This window comes from Anomaloglossus baeobatrachus, chromosome 2, assembly GCF_048569485.1.
Source record: "Anomaloglossus baeobatrachus isolate aAnoBae1 chromosome 2, aAnoBae1.hap1, whole genome shotgun sequence".
Classification (NCBI taxonomy): domain Eukaryota; kingdom Metazoa; phylum Chordata; class Amphibia; order Anura; family Aromobatidae; genus Anomaloglossus; species Anomaloglossus baeobatrachus.
Genome location: NC_134354.1, coordinates 4,931,771 through 4,950,634, shown reverse-complemented (window position 1 = coordinate 4,950,634; position 18,864 = coordinate 4,931,771). Strand labels below are relative to the sequence as shown.

At 53.2% G+C, this 18,864-nt stretch overlaps 1 protein-coding gene across 1 annotated transcript in view; it reads right to left on the bottom strand.

Moving 5' to 3' along the window:
- CD2 (CD2 molecule) overlaps positions 1-18,864 on the bottom strand; it is a 159,221-nt gene that overhangs the window by 55,081 nt on the left and 85,276 nt on the right. Inside the window, exon 4 of the mRNA XM_075332763.1 lies at positions 457-573. Coding sequence (XP_075188878.1) covers positions 457-573 — 117 coding nt within the window. The remainder of the gene's footprint in view (positions 1-456; positions 574-18,864) is intronic.

Below are 18,864 nucleotides of genomic sequence, written 5' to 3'. Positions count from 1 at the left end.
TGACTGATGTGTGACTGACGTGTGACTGACGTGTGACTGATGTGTGACTGATGTGTGACTGATGTGTGATGAGGGATTGATGTGTGATTGATGTGTGATGAGGGATTGATGTGTGATTGATGTGTGATGAGGGATTGATGTGTGATTGATGTGTGATGAGGGATTGATGTGTGATTGATGTGTGATTGATGTGTGATGAGGGATTGACGTGTGACTGATGTGTGATTGATGTATGATGAGGGATTGATGTGTGATTGATGTGTGATTGATGTGTGATGAGGGATTGATGTGTGATTGATGTGTGATTGATGTGTGATGAGGGATTGATGTGTGACTGATTTGTGATTGATGTGTGATTGATGTGTGATTGATGAGTGATTGATGTGTGATTGATGTGTGATTGATGTGTGATGAGGGATTGATGTGTGATTGATGTGTGATTGAAGTGTCACTCACCTGTTCGTCCGCGGCTTCTCCAGGGCTTGTACTTAACGGAGTAAACAACCAGAGCGATGAAGATGATGAGAGCAACTCCTCCGCCTGCGACACTCACAATCAGATAAAGGTCCCACCCTGGAGAGAGAAGGATGAGGCAGAGCGCTGATGAGGCAGAGCGCTGATGAGGCAGAGCGCTGATGAGGCAGAGCACTGATGAGGCAGAGCGCTGATGAGGCAAAGCACTGATGAGGCAGAGCGCTGATGAGGCAAAGCACTGATGAGGCAGAGCGCTGATGAGGCAGAGCGCTGATGAGGCAGAGCGCTGATGAGGCAGAGCGCTGATGAGGCAGAGCGCTAATGAGGCAGAGCGCTGATGAGGCAGAGCGCTAATGAGGCAGAGCGCTGATGAGACAGAGAGCTGATGAGGCAGAGCTGATGAGGCAGAGCGCTGATGAGACAAAACAGGTGAGGCAGAGCGCTGATGAGACAAAACAGGTGAGGCAGAGCGGATGAGACAGAGCAGGTGAGGCAGAGCGCTGATGAGACAAAACAGGTGAGGCAGAGCGGATGAGACAGAGCAGGTGAGGCAGAGCGCTGATGAGGCAGAGAGCTGATGAGGCAGAGCTGATGAGGCAGAGCGCTGATGAGACAAAACAGGTGAGGCAGAGCGCTGATGAGACAAAACAGGTGAGGCAGAGCGGATGAGACAAAACAGGTGAGGCAGAGCGGATGAGACAGAGCAGGTGAGGCAGAGCGCTGATGAGGCAGAGCGCTGATGAGCCATATGTAAGTGCAATCAGGTGCAAGGAGGAGACGTCACTTCCTTGCATCTGATTGGCCGGCGGTAGCCATTGGTATAATGCCGACAGCTCCTTTGCGCGGCACCGCAAATGATGCCACTGTGGCGATCGTCACAGGGTCTGCGGGCCGCAACAAGCAGCCTCGGGGGCCGCGTGTTTGAGACCTCTGGTGTAGAGCCTCATTCACACAGCTGTAATGCTGAGCACAGCCACCAGGGAGATGCTGCACTCTGCAAACTAAGAACTATATATACACTAATATACAGTATATATATATATATGTATAACTTATATCACTAAAGTGAGTATACCCCTAACATTTCTGTAAATATTTTATTACAAATTTTATTGAGACATCACTGCAGATCTGCCCCTGTGATACAATGTGCAGTGTCAGTGCGCAGCTTGTATACAATGTGCAGTGTCAGTGTGCAGCTTGTATACAACGTGCAGTGTCAGTGCGCAGCTTGTATACAATGTGCAGAGTCAGTGTTCAGCTTGTATACAACATGCAGTGTCAGTGCGCACCTTGTATACAACGTGCAGTGTCAGTGCGCAGCTTGTATACAACGAGGAGTGTCAGTGCGCAGCTTGTATACAATGTGCAGAGTCAGTGTGCAGCTTGTATACAACGTGCAGTGTCAGTGCGCAGCTTGTATACAACGTGCAGTGTCAGTGCGCAGCTTGTATACAACGTGCAGTGTCAGTGCGCAGCTTGTATACAACTTGGAGTGTCAGTGCGCAGCTTATATACAATGTGCAGTGTCAGTGCGCAGCTTATATACAATGTGCAGTGTCAGTGTGCAGCTTATATACAATGTACAGTGTCAGTGTGCAGCTTGTATACAATGTGCAGTGTCAGTGTGCAGCTTGTATACAATTGTGATGTGATCACTGGTGATGTGCAGGAGGGGAGATATGTGTCGCTGCGACTTCTGCAATCAGTGATGTGAGTCCGGATGTAGCACTCCAGCATATTAGGTGCTGAGAGGGTTAATCTGTATTACCTGGGCCGGGTTTGTTGTGGACAGCTATAGAGATGGGTGGGATGGCTGCTCCCCGTATCTCCACCTCGGGGTGTGGTCCCAGAGGTAAAGGCCAGGCCTCTGCACACACTGTGGTCTGCTCTGTATGTTCCTGTGCTGGAGGCAGTAGTGCTGTCTTCTTGTCAATGGATTGTGACTGATGATAATAAACCAGGTGAAAATCGACCCGTGCAGTGTTGCTGCATCCATCCCCTACTGCTGAGAAAGTGGCTCTACCACAAGTGGTGGAGAATGCGGGCAGGAATCCCGGGACCGCTTATACCGGCTACAGAGGAGCTGGATGTCCTGGGTGAAGGCAGCCATGAGCCAGGGAACACGGTCAGACACCATGGAGGACCTGATTAAGCACCTGGTGCTGGCCCAACAACAACAGCAGCTGGCCCAGCAGGAGACGAACAAGCTGTTAATACAGCAGCAGCAATTGGCTCAGCAGCAGCTGCAGCAACAACAGTGTAATGCCTGATAGGAGCCACAGACTCAGACTGGCTGTAAGGGGAATCTAGTGAAAAGCCGCTCACAAAGCAGGACCCCAAGAACTCTGCAACCCTTTAACCCCTATACAGGGATTTGGAATTACACAGAGCCCCAGAGATCACTACCTGTGGTAGGCTGCAGTCCGTGGTCGTCAGGCAGGGTCAAAATCCAGGAGATGCAAAACAGGAACAGAATCGGCAGGCAAGGGCGTAGTGAGGAGACAAAGCAGAGGTCAAATCCCGAACTGGCAGCAAGGTACAAAAATGACAGGCAGGAGGGTAGTCAAACAACAAGCAAAGGTCAGCGCACAGGAATCACAATACAAACAGCACATGAGCCAGGAGTACAGAACTATCACTGGCAGTGGTCATGTGACAGGAGGGGAATAAGAAGGGTGTGGTGTCTTCCCATAGGCTGAAGGTGAATGTTGGCCACTTCAGCCGGGAGACACACGCCACCTACAGTCAGCCAGTGGTACTGCAGGTTCCAGGGAAACCCAGCCTAGTGGATGAGCGGAGCCTGTGCTCCGCAGAGCCACGGGCACGACTCCTCTCCCATCACCACCACTATCCATGGTGGGAACATGGCGTCGTCTGGCGATTGGAGCAGAAGTCGCAGGAGCGGACTCCGCTGGGGACGTGACACTGTGCTCCGCAGAACCATGGGCACCGACTCCTCTCCCATCACCAGCACTATCCATGGTGGGAACATGGTGTCGTCTGGCGATCAGAGCAGAAATCGCAGGAGCAGACTCCTATGGGGACGTGACAGTACCCCCCCTCCACGAGGGGCCACCGGACCCTCAAAACCCGGCTTGTCAGGGAACTGGAGGTGAAATCACCTGACAAGACCTTTAGCGTGGACCTCACTTGCTGGGACCCATGATCGCTTCTCAGGGCCATACCCCTTCCAATGTACAAGATACTGCACCGCCCCTCTGACAATACGGGAGTCAAGGATCCTCTGTACTTCATACTCCAGGTTACCCTTGACCAAAACAGGAGGAGGGGGGGCCTGACTGGGTGAATGGGAACACGATACAACGAGGAGGGATTTGTGGAACACGTTCGATATTTTCAAGGACTGAGGGAGGTTCAGGCGGAAAGCTGTGGGATTGATGACCTCGACTATCTCGTAAGGTCCAATAAATCTGGGACCCAGCTTAGCAGAAGGGACCTTGAGTTAATATGACGGGTGGACAACCATACCTTATCCCCAACTCCAAGGCTTGGGCCCTTGGAACGTCTCTTATTAGCAGCTGAGGCCTGACTACCCTGTGCCCTCTTCAAGTTCTCTTTCACCTCAGACCAGATAGCCTTCAGTTTGTTCACAGTGCTTTCATCCTCAGGAGTATCCACCATAGCAGAAGAAAAGGAGCTAAAACGTGGATGCAACCCGAAATTGCATAAAAAAGGGTAGTCTGGATAGACTCCTGATACTGGTTATTAATGGCAAACTCAGCTAGTTGTAGATATTCCACCCAGTCAGACTGATGATCAGACACATACAGTAACACCGGAGATATTGTTCTAAGATTTGATTAGAACGTTCAGTCTGACCATTGGTCTCTGGGTGGTAGGCGGAAGAAAAAGATAACTCTATATTAATCTTTTTACAAAACGCCCTCCAGAATTTCGAGACAAACTGCGTTCCTCTGTCAGAAACAATTTTTTCAGGAACTCCGTGTAACCGCACAATGTGCCTAATGAACAACCTGCTAAGCGTTTCAGAATTAGGTAAACCGGACAACGGAACAAAATGGCACTGTTTACTAAATCTATCCACTACTACCCAGATACAAGTCTTTCCTTCTGAGGGTGGAAGGTCAGTGATGAAATCCATGGAGAGGTGGGTCCAAGGACTTTCTGGAATAAGTAGGGACTGGAGAAATCCAGCGGGACGGGTACGGGGTGTCTTGGCTCGAGCACAAGTTTCACAAGCCAGTACATATTCCTTACAGTCCTTTGCTATGGTTGGCCACCAAAAGCTCCTAGTTACAAGTCGGAGGGTATTGCCTATACCAGGGTGACCTGCAAGGACAGAATTATGGGACTCCTGAAGTACCCGTAGACGAAGTGGGGGAGCGACAAACAGTTTACGGTCAGGAGTGGTTTCAGGGGCCTGGTCTTGGGCATCACGGATTTGTGCTATCAAATCTATGGATACCGATGATACCACAATGCCCTTACCTAAAATAGGGACTGATTCGATGATGTCTGACTGAGAGGGACAGAAGCTACGGGAAAGTGCATCAGCTCTTGTGTTCTTGGTACCGGGCCAAAACGTCACCACGAAATCAAATCTGGAGAAGAACAATGCCCACCTAGCTTGCCTAGGATTGAGTCTCTTAGCAAATTCCAGATAAGTGAGGTTCTTATGGTCAGTGATGACTGTGACCTTATATTTGGCGCCTTTGAGGAAGTGGCGCCATTCCTCGAAGGCCCATTTAATGGCCAACAGCTCACGATTACCAATATCATAGTTTGTCTCGGTGGGAGAAAACTTGCGGGAAAAGAAGGCACAAGGATGAAGCTGAGTGAGAGACGGAGTACCTTGTGATAGCACCGCTCCCACTCCAACCTCGGCTGCATCGACTTCTACAATAAACGGACGCATAAGGTCAGGCTGAACCAGAATCGGGTCTGAGGAGAAACATTCTTTTAATGTAGAGAAGGCATGGATCGCCTCTGGCTTCCAATTTACCACATCAGCCCCTTTTTAGTCAAATCGGTGAGGGGTTTGGCAATCTTGGAAAAATCTCTAATAAATTTGCGATAGTAATTTGCAAACGCAAGGAAATGCTGCAAGGCTTTCAGAGACTTAGGTTGCACCCACTCCTTAATCGGCTGTAGCTTAGAGGGATCCATGCGGAAGCCTCCTGCAGACAATATATAACCCAAGAAATTAACCTCTACATCAAAAAAAAACAAAACACATTTTTCATACTTAGCAAATAGGGAGTTCTCCCTGAGTCTCTGGAGCACAGTGCGGACATGTTGGACATGTGACGTAGCATCGGGAGAATAAATAAGGATGTCATCCAGATAGACCACCACATATTGACCACAGATATCCCTAAAAATGTCATTGACAAAGGCCTGAAAGACCGCCGGCGCATTACTTAACCCAAACGGCATTACCAGGTACTTATAGTGTTCCTCTGGAGTATTAAATGCCATTGTCCACTCATCTCCTTCTCTGATGCGGATTAGGTTATATGCACCCCTCAGATCCAGCTTGGTGAACCACCGGGCTCCTATGAGCTGGTTAAACAGATCGGGGATGAGTGGCAGAGGGTACTGATTCTTTACAGTAATAGCATTCAGTTCACGGTAGTCAATACAAGGTCTTAGGCCACCATCTTTCTTATCAACAAAAAAGAATCCAGCGCCAACTGGTGACCTGGATGGTCTGATGAACCCTCTCTGCAGACTGTCTGCTATATAATCTTTCATGGCCTGACGCTCCGGACCAGAAAGATTATACATTTTACCCTTGGGGAGTCGGGAATTGGGGACCAAATCTATGGGGCAGTCATAATCTCTGTGCGGAGGTAATTTTTCAGATTCAGATACAGAAAACACATCAGCAAAATCCCTGAATGCATGAGGTATGAAGATAGGTTCAGCTCTAGTCAGGTTCACAGATAAAGACATACATGTCTCCTGACACTCAGGGCTCCAGCGCACAATCTCACCCTGGTGCCAGTCTATGACCGGGTTATGCTTGCGCAGCCATGGCATGCCCAATACCACTGCTGCTGTCAGGTTCTCAAGAACAAAAAATTACACTGATTCTACATGCAGAGCCCCACAAGCATGCAGATCTCTGGGGTTACAAGGTTAACCACACCCTCAGTGAGAGGGGTATTATCAATTGCAGAGATTTTAATGGGAGAGTTCAGTCTCAGCAAAGGCAAACCCAGCTCTCTTACTACATCAGAGTTTTTGAAATTAGCCGCAGACCCACAATCAATAAAAGCCTGTAGCCACACAGATTTCCCCTGGTGAGACAATGAGACCGGTAACATTAACTTCATAGGGTCTGCAGGGAGTACCTGGGCACCTGAGTGAGTATCCTGGGGCTCAATCAGGTGCGGTTGCTGCTCTGGAGGCGATTGTCTCTGAGATCCAGGCTCTCCATGATGGTCTCTCCAACGTGATCTGCTCCCTTGATGTCGACGGGACTCTGGACATGATGAAGAAGGTGCTGCAGAAGCTTGGACCTGGGCAGACTGGAGCTCTTGCACCTGCTGTGCAAGTCCCCGAACCAAGCCAGACAGGATCAGCACCTGGTCCATCACAGCTTGGAGAGGTTCCATTTTTTTTTTTTGTCTGTGTTAGTGGGCCAGAGATAATGTAAAGCCTGATAGGAGCCACAGACTCAGACTGTCTGTAAGGGGAATCTAGTGAAAAGCCGCTCACAAAGCAGGACCCCGAGAACTCCGCAACCCTCTAACCCCTATACAGGGATTTGGAATTACACAGAGCCTCAGAGATCACTACCTGTGGTAGGCTGTAGTCCGTGGTCGTCAGGCAGGGTCAAAAACCAGGAGATGCAAAACAGGAACAGAATCGGCAGGCAAGGGCGTAGTGAGGAGACAAAGCAGAGGTCAAATCCCGAACTGGCAGCAAGGTACAAAAACGACAGGCAGGAGGGTAGTCAAACACAAGCAAGGTCAGCGCACAGGAATCACAATACAAACAGCACATGAGCCAGGAGAACAGAACTATCTCTGGCAGTGGTCATGTGACAGGAGGGGGGAATAAGAAGGGTGTGGTGTCTTCCCATAGGCTGCAGGTGAATGTTGGCCACTTCAGCCGGGAGACACACGCCACCTACAGTCAGCCAGTGGTACTGCAGGTTCCAGGGAAACCCAGCCTAGTGGATAAGCGGAGCCTGTGCTCCGCAGAGCCACGGGCACCGACTCCTCTCCCATCACCACCACTATCCATGGTGGGAACATGGCGTCGTCTGGCGATTGGAGCAGAAGTCGCAGGAGCGGACTCCGGTGGGGACGTGACACTGTGCTCCACAGAACCACGGGCACCGACTCCTCTCCCATCACTACCACTATCCATGGTGGGAACATGGCGTCGTCTGGCGATCGGAGCAGAAGTCGCAGGAGCGAACTCCGATGGGGACGTGACAAACAGCGGGAGTAACAGCAGCGGCAGATGGACGTCCTAGCAGAGGTAATCCGTGGCAGAGCAACCAGTCCAGGTGATGACGCTAACGTCCGGAAGGCGGTAAGGTGAGCTATGCAAAAGATGACTCCGGGGGATGATGTTGAGGCCTTCTTGACTGTGTTTGAGAGAGTTGCTGAATGAGAAAAGCTCCCGCCGGATCAGTGGGCGGAGGTATTGGCGCCATATTTAAGTGGAGAGCCACAAAAGGCCTATTACGTTCTTGCTTTACAGGACGCTAAGGAGTATGACAAACTAAAGGCTGAAATTGTGGCACGCCTTGGTGTGACTATGACTGTTAGGGCACAACGGGTCCACCATATCATGGTGACAAACCCCCTCACTCGCAAATGTTTGATTTATTGCATCTGGTACAAAAATGGTTGCAACCAGAGTCCTCCACCCCAGCGCAGATGGTGGAGCGGGTCATCATGGACAGGTTTATTCACTCCCTTCTGAAGCCAGTGCAGACTTGGGTTGCCCAGGGAAACCCCTTGAATGCTGACAACCTGGTTGGACTGGTGGAGAGGTACCAGGTGGTAGAGAGTTCCCGGGGGAAGCTACGGGACTTACCATTTCCCTATTGGGGAATTTCTTCAGGGAGCGACACCCAAAAGAAGGGTACAAGAGCCACAGGAGGGGGGAATCCAAGGTCCCAAGTGGCAAGTGGAGGCTTGCAAAAACATCAGTCAGTAATATTATCTGTTGGAGGTGCCAGGGACCGGGTCACATTGCTGCCGGTTGTCCCCTGACCACCGAGCCGATGGACTGCAGCATGGGTCGGCGGTCATCCTATTATGCATACCCAGCCTGCAGTGTGGACAGTCAACCCAGTGAGGGGCCACAGGCATGTCTCGTAGAAATAAATGGTACCAGAATAGTGGGACTGTTAGACTTCGGGAGTTTGGTGACCCACGTGAGGGCCACACTCCCATATCGGCTGATTTCTGGGAGGAGGGTGGGCGTCCGCTGTATTCCTATGTGTGTTGGTCGGCGATGAGGAGGAGGCCGAGTCCCAGGAAGTTGACATCCCGGAGTTGGCAGTTTCAGGAGGGAACTTTGGGACTGTTCAAATGAGGGACCTGACACTAAAGGGGGCATTTGAAATTGTGACTGTCATAAACGGGGTTGCTCAAGAGCCGGGGCTGACACCAGATTCCCCCACTTTGCAGTAAATGGGGAATTGTTATATCGGGTTACTCAGTTGAGAGGGGAGATAATTGAGCAACTATTGGTACCAGGGCCTTATAGACGCCGGGTATTAGACATGACCCATTTTCATGTCCTGGGTGGTGTCACGCTCTCCGGTCCCCGTGGCCCACTCCCCGGTTCCCGTGCCCCGCTCTCCGGTCCCCGACGGCGCCCCCTGCTCATCGCTCCGGTCCCTGCTTCCTCTCCCTCGCCTGCGCCCTCCATATGTCCTGCTCCCCGCTCCCGGCGCCCCTCTGCGACGCAGGACACACTGCCGGGCACTCCTGCTTCTTCTGCACCGCTTCCTGCTCTGGCTTCTGGCACACGGGCCTCGTGCATGCGCATTAGGGCGCGCGCGCATTCATTGACCCTCTCTTAAAGGGCCAGCGTCTAGAAACAGGATATTGCATAGACAGGTACAGGGTATAAGAGGATTCTCTTTCCTGGTGGGCGGAGCCTGTTCTACATGTTTAGTAAGCTAGGAGTTCAGGTCCCAGTATTGCTTTGTCCAGTATTAACCCCTGACTGTCTCGCAGAGCCTGTCCTGCCACGCCAGCCGGTCCTGACCACATCTGCTCCAGTACTCCTGACGGTGACTGTCAGCTGATGTTCCACCGCCTCTTCAGTTCCGCCAGTCTCCGGTCCCTGGCTCCGTTTAGTGACCTGCCATCTCGCTCAGCTGGTTCCGGATTCCGCCTGACCTTACAACCCGGCCTCGGACCCTGAGCCTCGTCACCCAGACTACCGTCTAGAACTCTGTGTTCCCAAGGACATCTACTTTCCAGCTCTCTATACGGACGGTCTTGCTACCAGTAGTGCTTCGGCTGCCGTGCATCAAGGCCCTCTGGCGGGGTGACTGGCCTGGCTGCCTCACCAGGGGAATCAGGTGTACGGTCCAGTGTTTCCACCACCCGGACGCAACAGGTAGTCACCTGGGGTAGATAAAACACAGGAGCGGATTCTTCAGAGGTTCTACTGGCCGGGGTGTCAACGAGAGATTCTTAATTATTGTAGATCATGTCCCACCTGCCAACTAACTGCACCATTTCACATTTTCGAAGTCCCCTTGTGCCATTACCTATAATAGAGGTCCCGTTTGACCGTATTGCCATGGATCTGTGGGCCCCCTGGTAAAATCCGCTAGAGAGCACCAGTATATTTTAGTGGTTCTGGACTATTCGACTCGATACCCTGAGGCGGTACCATTGAGAAATTGTCCTCTAAGAATATAGCCAAGGAGTTGGTCCATATCTTCTCTCGGACCGGACTGCCAAAGGAGATCCTGACAGACCAAGGGACCCCCTTTATGTTGAAAGTCATGCTCCAGCACCAATTAAGTTTCTCTTGGTCTCATCAGACACAGGACGGCTCCAGTCATCCATGTCCTTAGGGGTACTTTGCACACTGCGACATTGCTAGCCGCAATCAGTTAATTAGCTAGCCCCCAGTAGCTTCTGGATCTGGCTTCAGGGTCTGAGTACCCCCCCTTTGTGCTCCGGTTTCCGAGTTGGTTCCCTGGGTCAGTACCGGCGGGCTACTACCCCGTCCCAGTCCATCTCGGTTCCACCGAGCCATCTTCCCGGCTCCTGCAGACGGAGACCACGTCTGCCTCCTAGCCAAAGGTACCAGGGCTCCTACCCTGACACCTGCTCAAATTGGGTTTCTCTCCTCTGCTGGAGCTGCACACGGCTCCAGCCCACACACCTCTCCAACTTGAACGCTCAACCTTATCTGGCTACTTTCCCACCGTTCTCATCTGTGGCGCGGCCTCTTCCGGGACCGACGGGTTCTCTGTGGGACAGGGCACCCTCCGGAGGCTGATCTTTTTCGGAGCTGATGTTGGTGCCGGGGCGGTAACGGGCTGGCTGTCGGCGGCTTCCTCACGGGCCAGTGGAACGGACTCCGCTGTCGGTGTTGATGGCAGTGGACCGAGCGGGGGATCAGCAGCAACCGGTACGGACGGCAGGGGAGGCAATACAGAGGGCAGGGGCAGACCGGGTCCCTCAGCCTGATCGGCTGGTCCCTCGGGGACATAGGGGCATGGGTCGCTTACCCGCTCCTCTAAGGTTGCCTCCACTTTGCGTGCCCGCACGGCCGCAGCCAGCTCCTCCATCTCAGCCATCCATCGCTCCATAAAGCGCACCTGCGCCTGGATCCGGCGACACATCCGCACAGTTTGGGCTTCCACCCATGCCGCTGTTCCGGGCACGAGCTCCGGCACTCCGGGCTTGCTGGACGGGTCGGCCATGGTGCTCTCTCCGGGTCCAGGAACCAGAAGGGTGGTAGGGTCCTGGAGTCCCTGCCCTTTATCTGCTCAGTCACATGTCGCAGAATTTTCACCCACCCCCCTTGGTCTTTTCGCGGCACTCCACTAGCCGGCCGGTAAGTTTCGTTTTGCGACTTCCGGCTTTTCTTTGCGGCCGTGTTCCCAGGGGGCGGGGCTTCAGCTTCGCGCCCTTTCTCGGGGAAGGAGACCTTGGGCAGGAATTTATGCGCCAACAAGATGGCGACAAGATGGCGGATTCTGAAAATTTCGCAACGGATCACCACTGGCTTCAATACAAGGCACACTTCCACAAGGTAAATGGATGGGTAAGTATCCTGTTCGTGACGCCAGAAATTGAGGTGTACTGCCCCTCTCTCAGCAACCGAGCTGCTCGGATCCGGTCCTTCTGTGGGTGGCTTGAGGGTCTCCGGACCCGGGGGTCTCACGGTCACTTCCACTAAAAGGGGGGTTGTGGTTTGGGGACGTAGATGTACAGCCGGAGCCGTGTTCAGTTCATGACGCCACCCACGGGATGTGGTTAAGGTGGACACCACTGCTGCAGTTACAGGGCACCCGGGGGAGATGTTTGGCAGCAAGTTGTTAACCCCTCCGTGGGCAGGGATGGTGGCCCCGGGACCCGTTGGAAGTGTTTGTCGGTGCAGGGAGATGGGCCTCCCCCGACACATGTCTGGCTATAAAACACACATTCAGTTCCAAACAGAGGAAGACCAGATGCTGCAGATAGGCCACCACCGGAAGCGACTTAGCTGTGAGGGAATTCATTGCATGAACCACCGACAAGTTATCACAATAAATCTAAATATCTTTATTTTTTATATAGCGCCAACATATTCCGCAGCGCTTTACATACATCAGGAACACTGTCCCCATTGGGGCTCACAATCTAAATTCCCTATTTGTATGTCTTTGGAGTGTGGGAGGAAACCGGAGTACCCGGAGGAAACAGACGCAAACACAGGGAGAACATACAAACTCCTTGCAGATGGTGTCCTTGGTGGGATTCGAACCCAGAATCCCAGCGCTTCAAGGCTCCAGTGCTAACCACTGAGCCACAATGAAAACAAACCATCTTACTCCTAAATTCCGAACCCCAATGTTCCACTGCCACCACATCTGGAAATATTTCCAACAAAGACAAGTTCTTCACAAGGACGGAATCACGCCAAGACAAAGGCCACCGGCTACCAGCCAGCACATCAGTGTCCCTGAAAAATTGCCCCAAAATGACCTATCCAACCACATCCACCTACAGCTGCAAATCATCATTGGACACGACCTTCTCCATCCACAATGACCACCCATTATATCTCACCAAAAAATATTCCTATACCTCTAATCTGCTTGTTCTTCACCAATTGATCCTCACAAAATGTGCAGGAGTTCAGGTTTCTGCTGTGGCGGCTCCAGACGCCTGGAAAAATCCCGGCCCACAGGCATAACCCGACACGCAGAGTTAAGCGTACCCGATAACGACTGATGCACTTTCTTAAGGGGGCTTTACACGCAACGACGTCGCTAACCAGGCCGGATGTGCGTCACGAATTCCGTGACCCCCAACGACATCTCGTTAGCGATGTCGTTGCGTGTAACGGGGCCTTTAACCCGACATAATGCAGCTACCGAAAACTTAAAATCCTCTAACTTATCCATCGATAGCCTGCACTGTCTTCAGTCGTCTCTGGGGACAGTGGAATCCCAAACTCTAATGATTAAGTGTCCATCACAACCTCGAACAAACCACGGAACTCAAGGAGCCAACACACAAAAATCCTCCAAGTAATGAATTATAGAGGGTATGCCGGAAACGTCTCAAACCACCCACTCAACAAGCCAACTAAAGGCCTCGAAATATGAACAGGAATTAGAACAACCCGTGGGTAAGTGTGGCGCCCCAGGACCTGGTCGCCACAAGAGCATTGCCCTCCCAAAGGGTTAATGCTGAGCCTGGAGGTAATTGGGAGGTCCATTGGCCAGTAAGTTTAACATCCAACGCAGTTCTCCCTCCGGCCAGCAGGGGGAGCTCTGAACCTGGAATTCCAGGGAGCATTCCTTAAATCTGACCTGAGGGAGGAAGTAGTGTTCAGTCTGTAGAGAGAAGTGATAGCAAGCAGACGCAGAGTGTGCTGTCCTGTGGATCTGGGGCTTAGAGCTGGAGCAGCTTGGCCCAGTGAGGCAGGAGGAGCAGAGAGGCACAGAAGAGACTCGGACATCGGAGTCTGTGGCCACCAGGGCCTAAAATACTCCCTGGTAGCCGAATCCGAAGGCAGGAGAGCTGCAAGCACCTGGCCCATAAACAGCCCGAAGGTACAGCTGCAGCATCAGGGCCCGGTGAGGACTCCAGCAGAGAAGCACCAGAGAGGGCCTGTGCAGCCTGCCACAGAGGGAAAGGGACGTACCACCGATCCCAGCAGCAAGAGGGCCATTGCTAAATTCAGAGTGCAGGGTCCTGTAGAAGAAAAGAAAGATCAGGGAGTAGGCCTCATACTCAACTGGCCAAGGATATCACCCCCAGGCACTTCCAGGCCGACCGGATCATCTTTACCACCTGTGACGGTCTCCCTGGACTAAACTGTTCCCAAGTAAAAGAGGAGAAGGTAAAGAGACTGTTGTTTGTGCCTGTTTCTTTCACTGTCTGTCGGCCCTGCACCGTATTATTCACACAACATCACACCATAGACTCTCACGAGCACCAACAGTGTCCCCGGGGTACCGCTCCACCTGTGGGGAACAGGACCGTCCAAGCTGCCATTCCATCACCCCGGAGGCCTCATACAGCAGCGGCGGCTTTATAGCCGCATACCACAGGTGGCGTCATGAACACAAACTTTAATTCATCAGCCATATTCAATTGACACCCACCAGGGCCACGGAGTCGGGCCCCACCACCACTGACTACCTCCGGACTAGTCCGGCCCGGCATCGGGTGTCCCATAGCCCTGGGGTGGGCGAGTCATAAACAACAATCCACAGAAAATCCGCCATCCCACTACAACCCCAGAAGTGACAGCTATCGGGGGTACTGGAGGCAGAGGCAATGTTCAATATCAGACTTCACCACCAAAGCCCCACTCCCATCAGATCTCACTACATCCACCCCTTTATCCAATGACACATATCATACAGAAGACATTTCTGGATCAATGGCATCGTTAACCGACTCACCCACCAGATAAGACAAATGGTGGAAAAGCCTAAATTTATTAGGTTCACGCTTTAGAACCACGACCGTCGGTGATACCCTCAAATTAGGCCACAGGCGTCAGAACATGAATCCACCATACGCCCACATTCTACCTCCTTTGCAATCTTTTCTTTTACTACCTCCGAAAAGGCCATAGCTGATTTCAAGTTGCTTGAAAAATGTCGCCTGAGGATCAAACGGGATCCTAAAGTCCTCCAAAACACCGACCTCATTATCCTTGCTGCTTGTAAATTTGGATACCTACTTATAAAGGGAAGCATCGCTGCGACCTTCCTGGTGTCCACCCTTCTTCCAGCACCCTCTTTGACCTTCCTTTCGCCCGTTTAAAGCACTTGCACTGGCTATGACTTAGATGGGCCCCGAACTTGCATGGTCCTTGATTAAATTGCCAGTGTGCCGCCCTCGTGCCAGCAGCCGGCGCTGCTCGGATCCGGGCCTTCAGGGGTGGTGGCTCGAGGGTCTCCGGACCCGGGGGTTTCGCGGATACGCCGAATAAATGGGGGGACGTAAATGTATGGGCTAGGCTGTAGTAAGTTTGTGATGCCACCCACGGTGTGTGGTGAGGTGGGACACCACCGCTGCTGTTATGGGGCACCCGGGGGAGATGTTGTGCAGCAAGTTGTTAACCCCTCCATGGGTAGGGATGGTTGCCCCAGGACCCGGTGGCTCAGTGCAGGGAATGGCGACCACAGGGGGTGCTGTTGTACTCACTGTTAGTAAAACACACAAGTCTCTGGTAAACCAAGGTGATGGTGGCCGGTGCCGCGGCCGGTTGCGTTCGGGTCCCCCACCCGGCTGGTGGTCTCTATCCTTTTCCTGCACTGCTTTGTGTAAGGTGGACTTTCCTAGTGTGAAACTCAGGAGTCCGCTCCCGGCTGGATGTGGCCTAAGGAGCCGTGCCCGCAGACGCTGGCCCGTGGGATTTATGGGCCCTGGCGGTGACCTCTTATCCCTATTGGTGGGCTGTTGTCTTCTATGAGGGACTTTGGGTGGGACAGGACCTCTAGTCCTGCCCTCAATCGGTGAATTAACCAGTCCACCTTGTTCCGGTTTCTGGCTTCAGGGTCCGAGTACCCCCCTTTGTTCTACGGTTTCCGGGTCGGTTGCCCGTGTTGGTACCGGCGGGCTACTGTGGCGCCCTGGACTTGCCAGGTCGTCACAGGTACTACAACACACACCCCCACCCTGAGACAGGTACATCAGCCAGACACAAAATCCTTGTTGCCTCCCTCCAGGGGCTGATGTCCACACCAGGTGGGGTGGAGCCAGGTGGTTGGCCCCACCCTCTGAGGAGTTCACAGTCCTGGAGGCGGGAAAAGGAAGTCAGTCAGTAGGAGTAAGGAGAAGAGTGAAGTGGTAGTAGAGGAGCAAACTGACCGTGTCCAGGTGTGTGGCCCGGGCACTTAGAGCAAGATTGGCAGACGGTGGTGGCCGTCTGCAGGAGAGGCAGATCAACGCGGAACCGTAGGACCGGGGACGGGCGGTGGCCCGCCGGTACCGAACCGGAGAGCGAAGTGAAGCCAGCACACACAGGCAGGGCCTGCGGCCCCCACCAGGCTTGGAGTCGCCATTAGAGGTCAAATCCGTCAGTGACCGGAACCCCAGGGGTTTCCTAACAGCCAAGACCCGATTGAAGGCAACCGTCCGACCAGCAAAAGGAAATACAGCTACCGCCACAGCTAGAGTTCCAAGGGCCAAAGCCTGCGGGCAAAAGGGCTCCTCCGGCATATATATACGCTGGGGAGTGGGTTACCGGTGGGAATTCATCGGGACCGAACATACACAAAGGTGCAGGGAAAGGCAGCCACCACCACCTGTCCGGGAGAAGCCACAGCAGCCGGCTGCGGGACCCGTCCAGCCGTTTGGTTTACCAGAGACTTTGCGTACCTTTGTGGCTGAGTGAGTACTACCGTGCTGTCTGGCACCACGCTGCGCAGTCCAAGCGACCCTGCACCCATCCAACCCTGCCTCCCCGTCATCTCACCGGGCCCCGGGACCACCAACCCCTACCCACGGAGGGGGAAAACAACTTCCCAGCTGCTCCCTGCCATCGCTCCCGGGATCCCCGTCACCAGCAGCGGTGGTGTTCAACCTCACCACAACCCGTGGGTGGCGTCACGGACCAAATCCCCAAACCAAACTACCCCCCTTTTTACTCACGGGCGAGGAGCGCCGCTCGAGTCCCCGGATCCAGCCCACCGCTCGAGCCACCGAGCAGCCATCGCAGCTGCGCTGGACTTGAGCGTTAGCGAGCGCAGCGGCGTCCTTCCCCGTCCGCGACACTAGAACCCTGTCCCGGTCCACCTCGGTTCTGCCGAGCCGTCTTCCTGTCTCCTTCTGACGGAGACCACCGTCTGCCTCCTAGCCAGTGGCACCAGGGCTCCTACCCTGATACCGTTCAACTTGAACTTCCCTGCTGGAGCTACCCCTAGCCCCAGCCCACACTCCTCTCCAAACTGAACTTCAGACTCAACTAAACTCAACTGCCTAGCTTTCCCGCCCTGGGCTGTCTGGACCCCTGGGTGGGCGTGTCCCAACCACCTGGTCACGCCCACTGGTGTGTCTATCTTTCCCTAAGGGGGAGTGACTAGGTTTTCTGGTTGTCTGTGTGTTTCTTAGTGAGGGAACGGTGTAATGCGGGGGCCTAACTGTGACTACCTGGTTTCGCCAGGGCGTCACACCAACACAAACCTTTTTTGAGCAAGCGGTGCCTCCCCAGAAAGGCAGGAGCCATCATCAGGTGCATCCATAAGGATATGTCCTTATGGTCCCACCTCATACCTGACCTCATAGCCTTACGCTGTGTAAACTGTGCACCATACCAAAGCCACCCCATGCTCCGTACACTCGGCCTCACCTATTACATCCATAATGCCAAAAACAACCGGTCGATGCTCTCGCTCTTTTTCACCTATAACACTTGTTAAAAATAGCGACCGCCTCCAACCAGTTAGAAAACGTCCTTGTATTAACTGAGACCTTTGTCCCCCCCTCTTTTTTAGACTCGCTTGGCTTCACCTGATCCAGATTCATTTTCTCCAAAGTAGTGAAAATATCTCCATGTCCCCCCCTTCCAAATCTTATCCTTAACCTCTTGCTTCAAATTCGCCCTTAACGGGCCCTAAAAACAAGCATAAGCTTAGCTCCTGGCCCGATCACCTAACCGTACAACCTCGTCCTCTTTCTCCTTCTACTTAGAACCTTTTCCCGCACCTACCCCTGAAGCCCCCCCTTAATGTCCAGCAATGGGAGCTTTCTGATCAACAACCACGGCCTGCTCCTCCACCATAATCGCCCGCATCGGAGGGACTCACGCCGGAGAAGTACCGGACCCTAAACACTCCACCAACAAACCCTGCACCACAACCAAATAACTGACCCCATAAATCTGGCGACCTCACACTAGCGCCCTGACTGTCCCCTACTGTAACCGCTATATTCCCAACCCCACTACCGCTAGCAATATTCCCGACAACAAGCAAATCATTAACATTTATATTCCGCTCACCAGGCTGCCTCAGAGGTGTCCTCGGATCAGACGTAATGTTGTCTGCTGGTGCTTCCTCATCTTCCGATGCTCCATAGGATATCTCGCCTCCTCTTTCCTGGATCCCAGGGTCCTGGCATTGCCGACAGACTCAGGGGGACCCGCAGGAGAGCGTCAACCATGGTCAACCTCCCCGGTCACCGTGCTCTGTAACCCAACCTCTGCCTACCGCTTCTTGGCTCCTGTAGCCCATCGAAAGGACCCACCAGCAAGTGAGGACTTGGCCTACAGCTGCCGTGGACACCGTCCCTGGCACATCCGGTAACCTCAGCCTTTCCCACCGACTGCAGGAGGGCCACTTCTCTGTGCTGCCCCGCTGAGTTCGACTGCTGGCCGACCCATCACCAGAGGCCACCACATGACAGGTCCTGGAGACTACTGGCTGCAAACTGGAAGTAGGTGACAATTCGCCAACGCCAACATCCGGCTGGCTGTGGTGATGCTGAAGAGGATTCCTCCTGGGAACCGGCAGGGAAGCAGGACACTTGCTTCTCCCCTCCTGCCCCAAAGGGTCCCTGAAGGGGTTCTTTGATTGCTGCCAGGTACCGTGTCGGTGAAGACAGCTGCGGTGGCTGTGACCACTGAGCGCATGATGAAGGGGTGGAAGACGTCACCACTGTTACTGGAGGGACTTGCAGACTGCAAGCAGCTGCTCATGGATGAAGCTGGACCCATGGACCAAAAAGCTGCCCT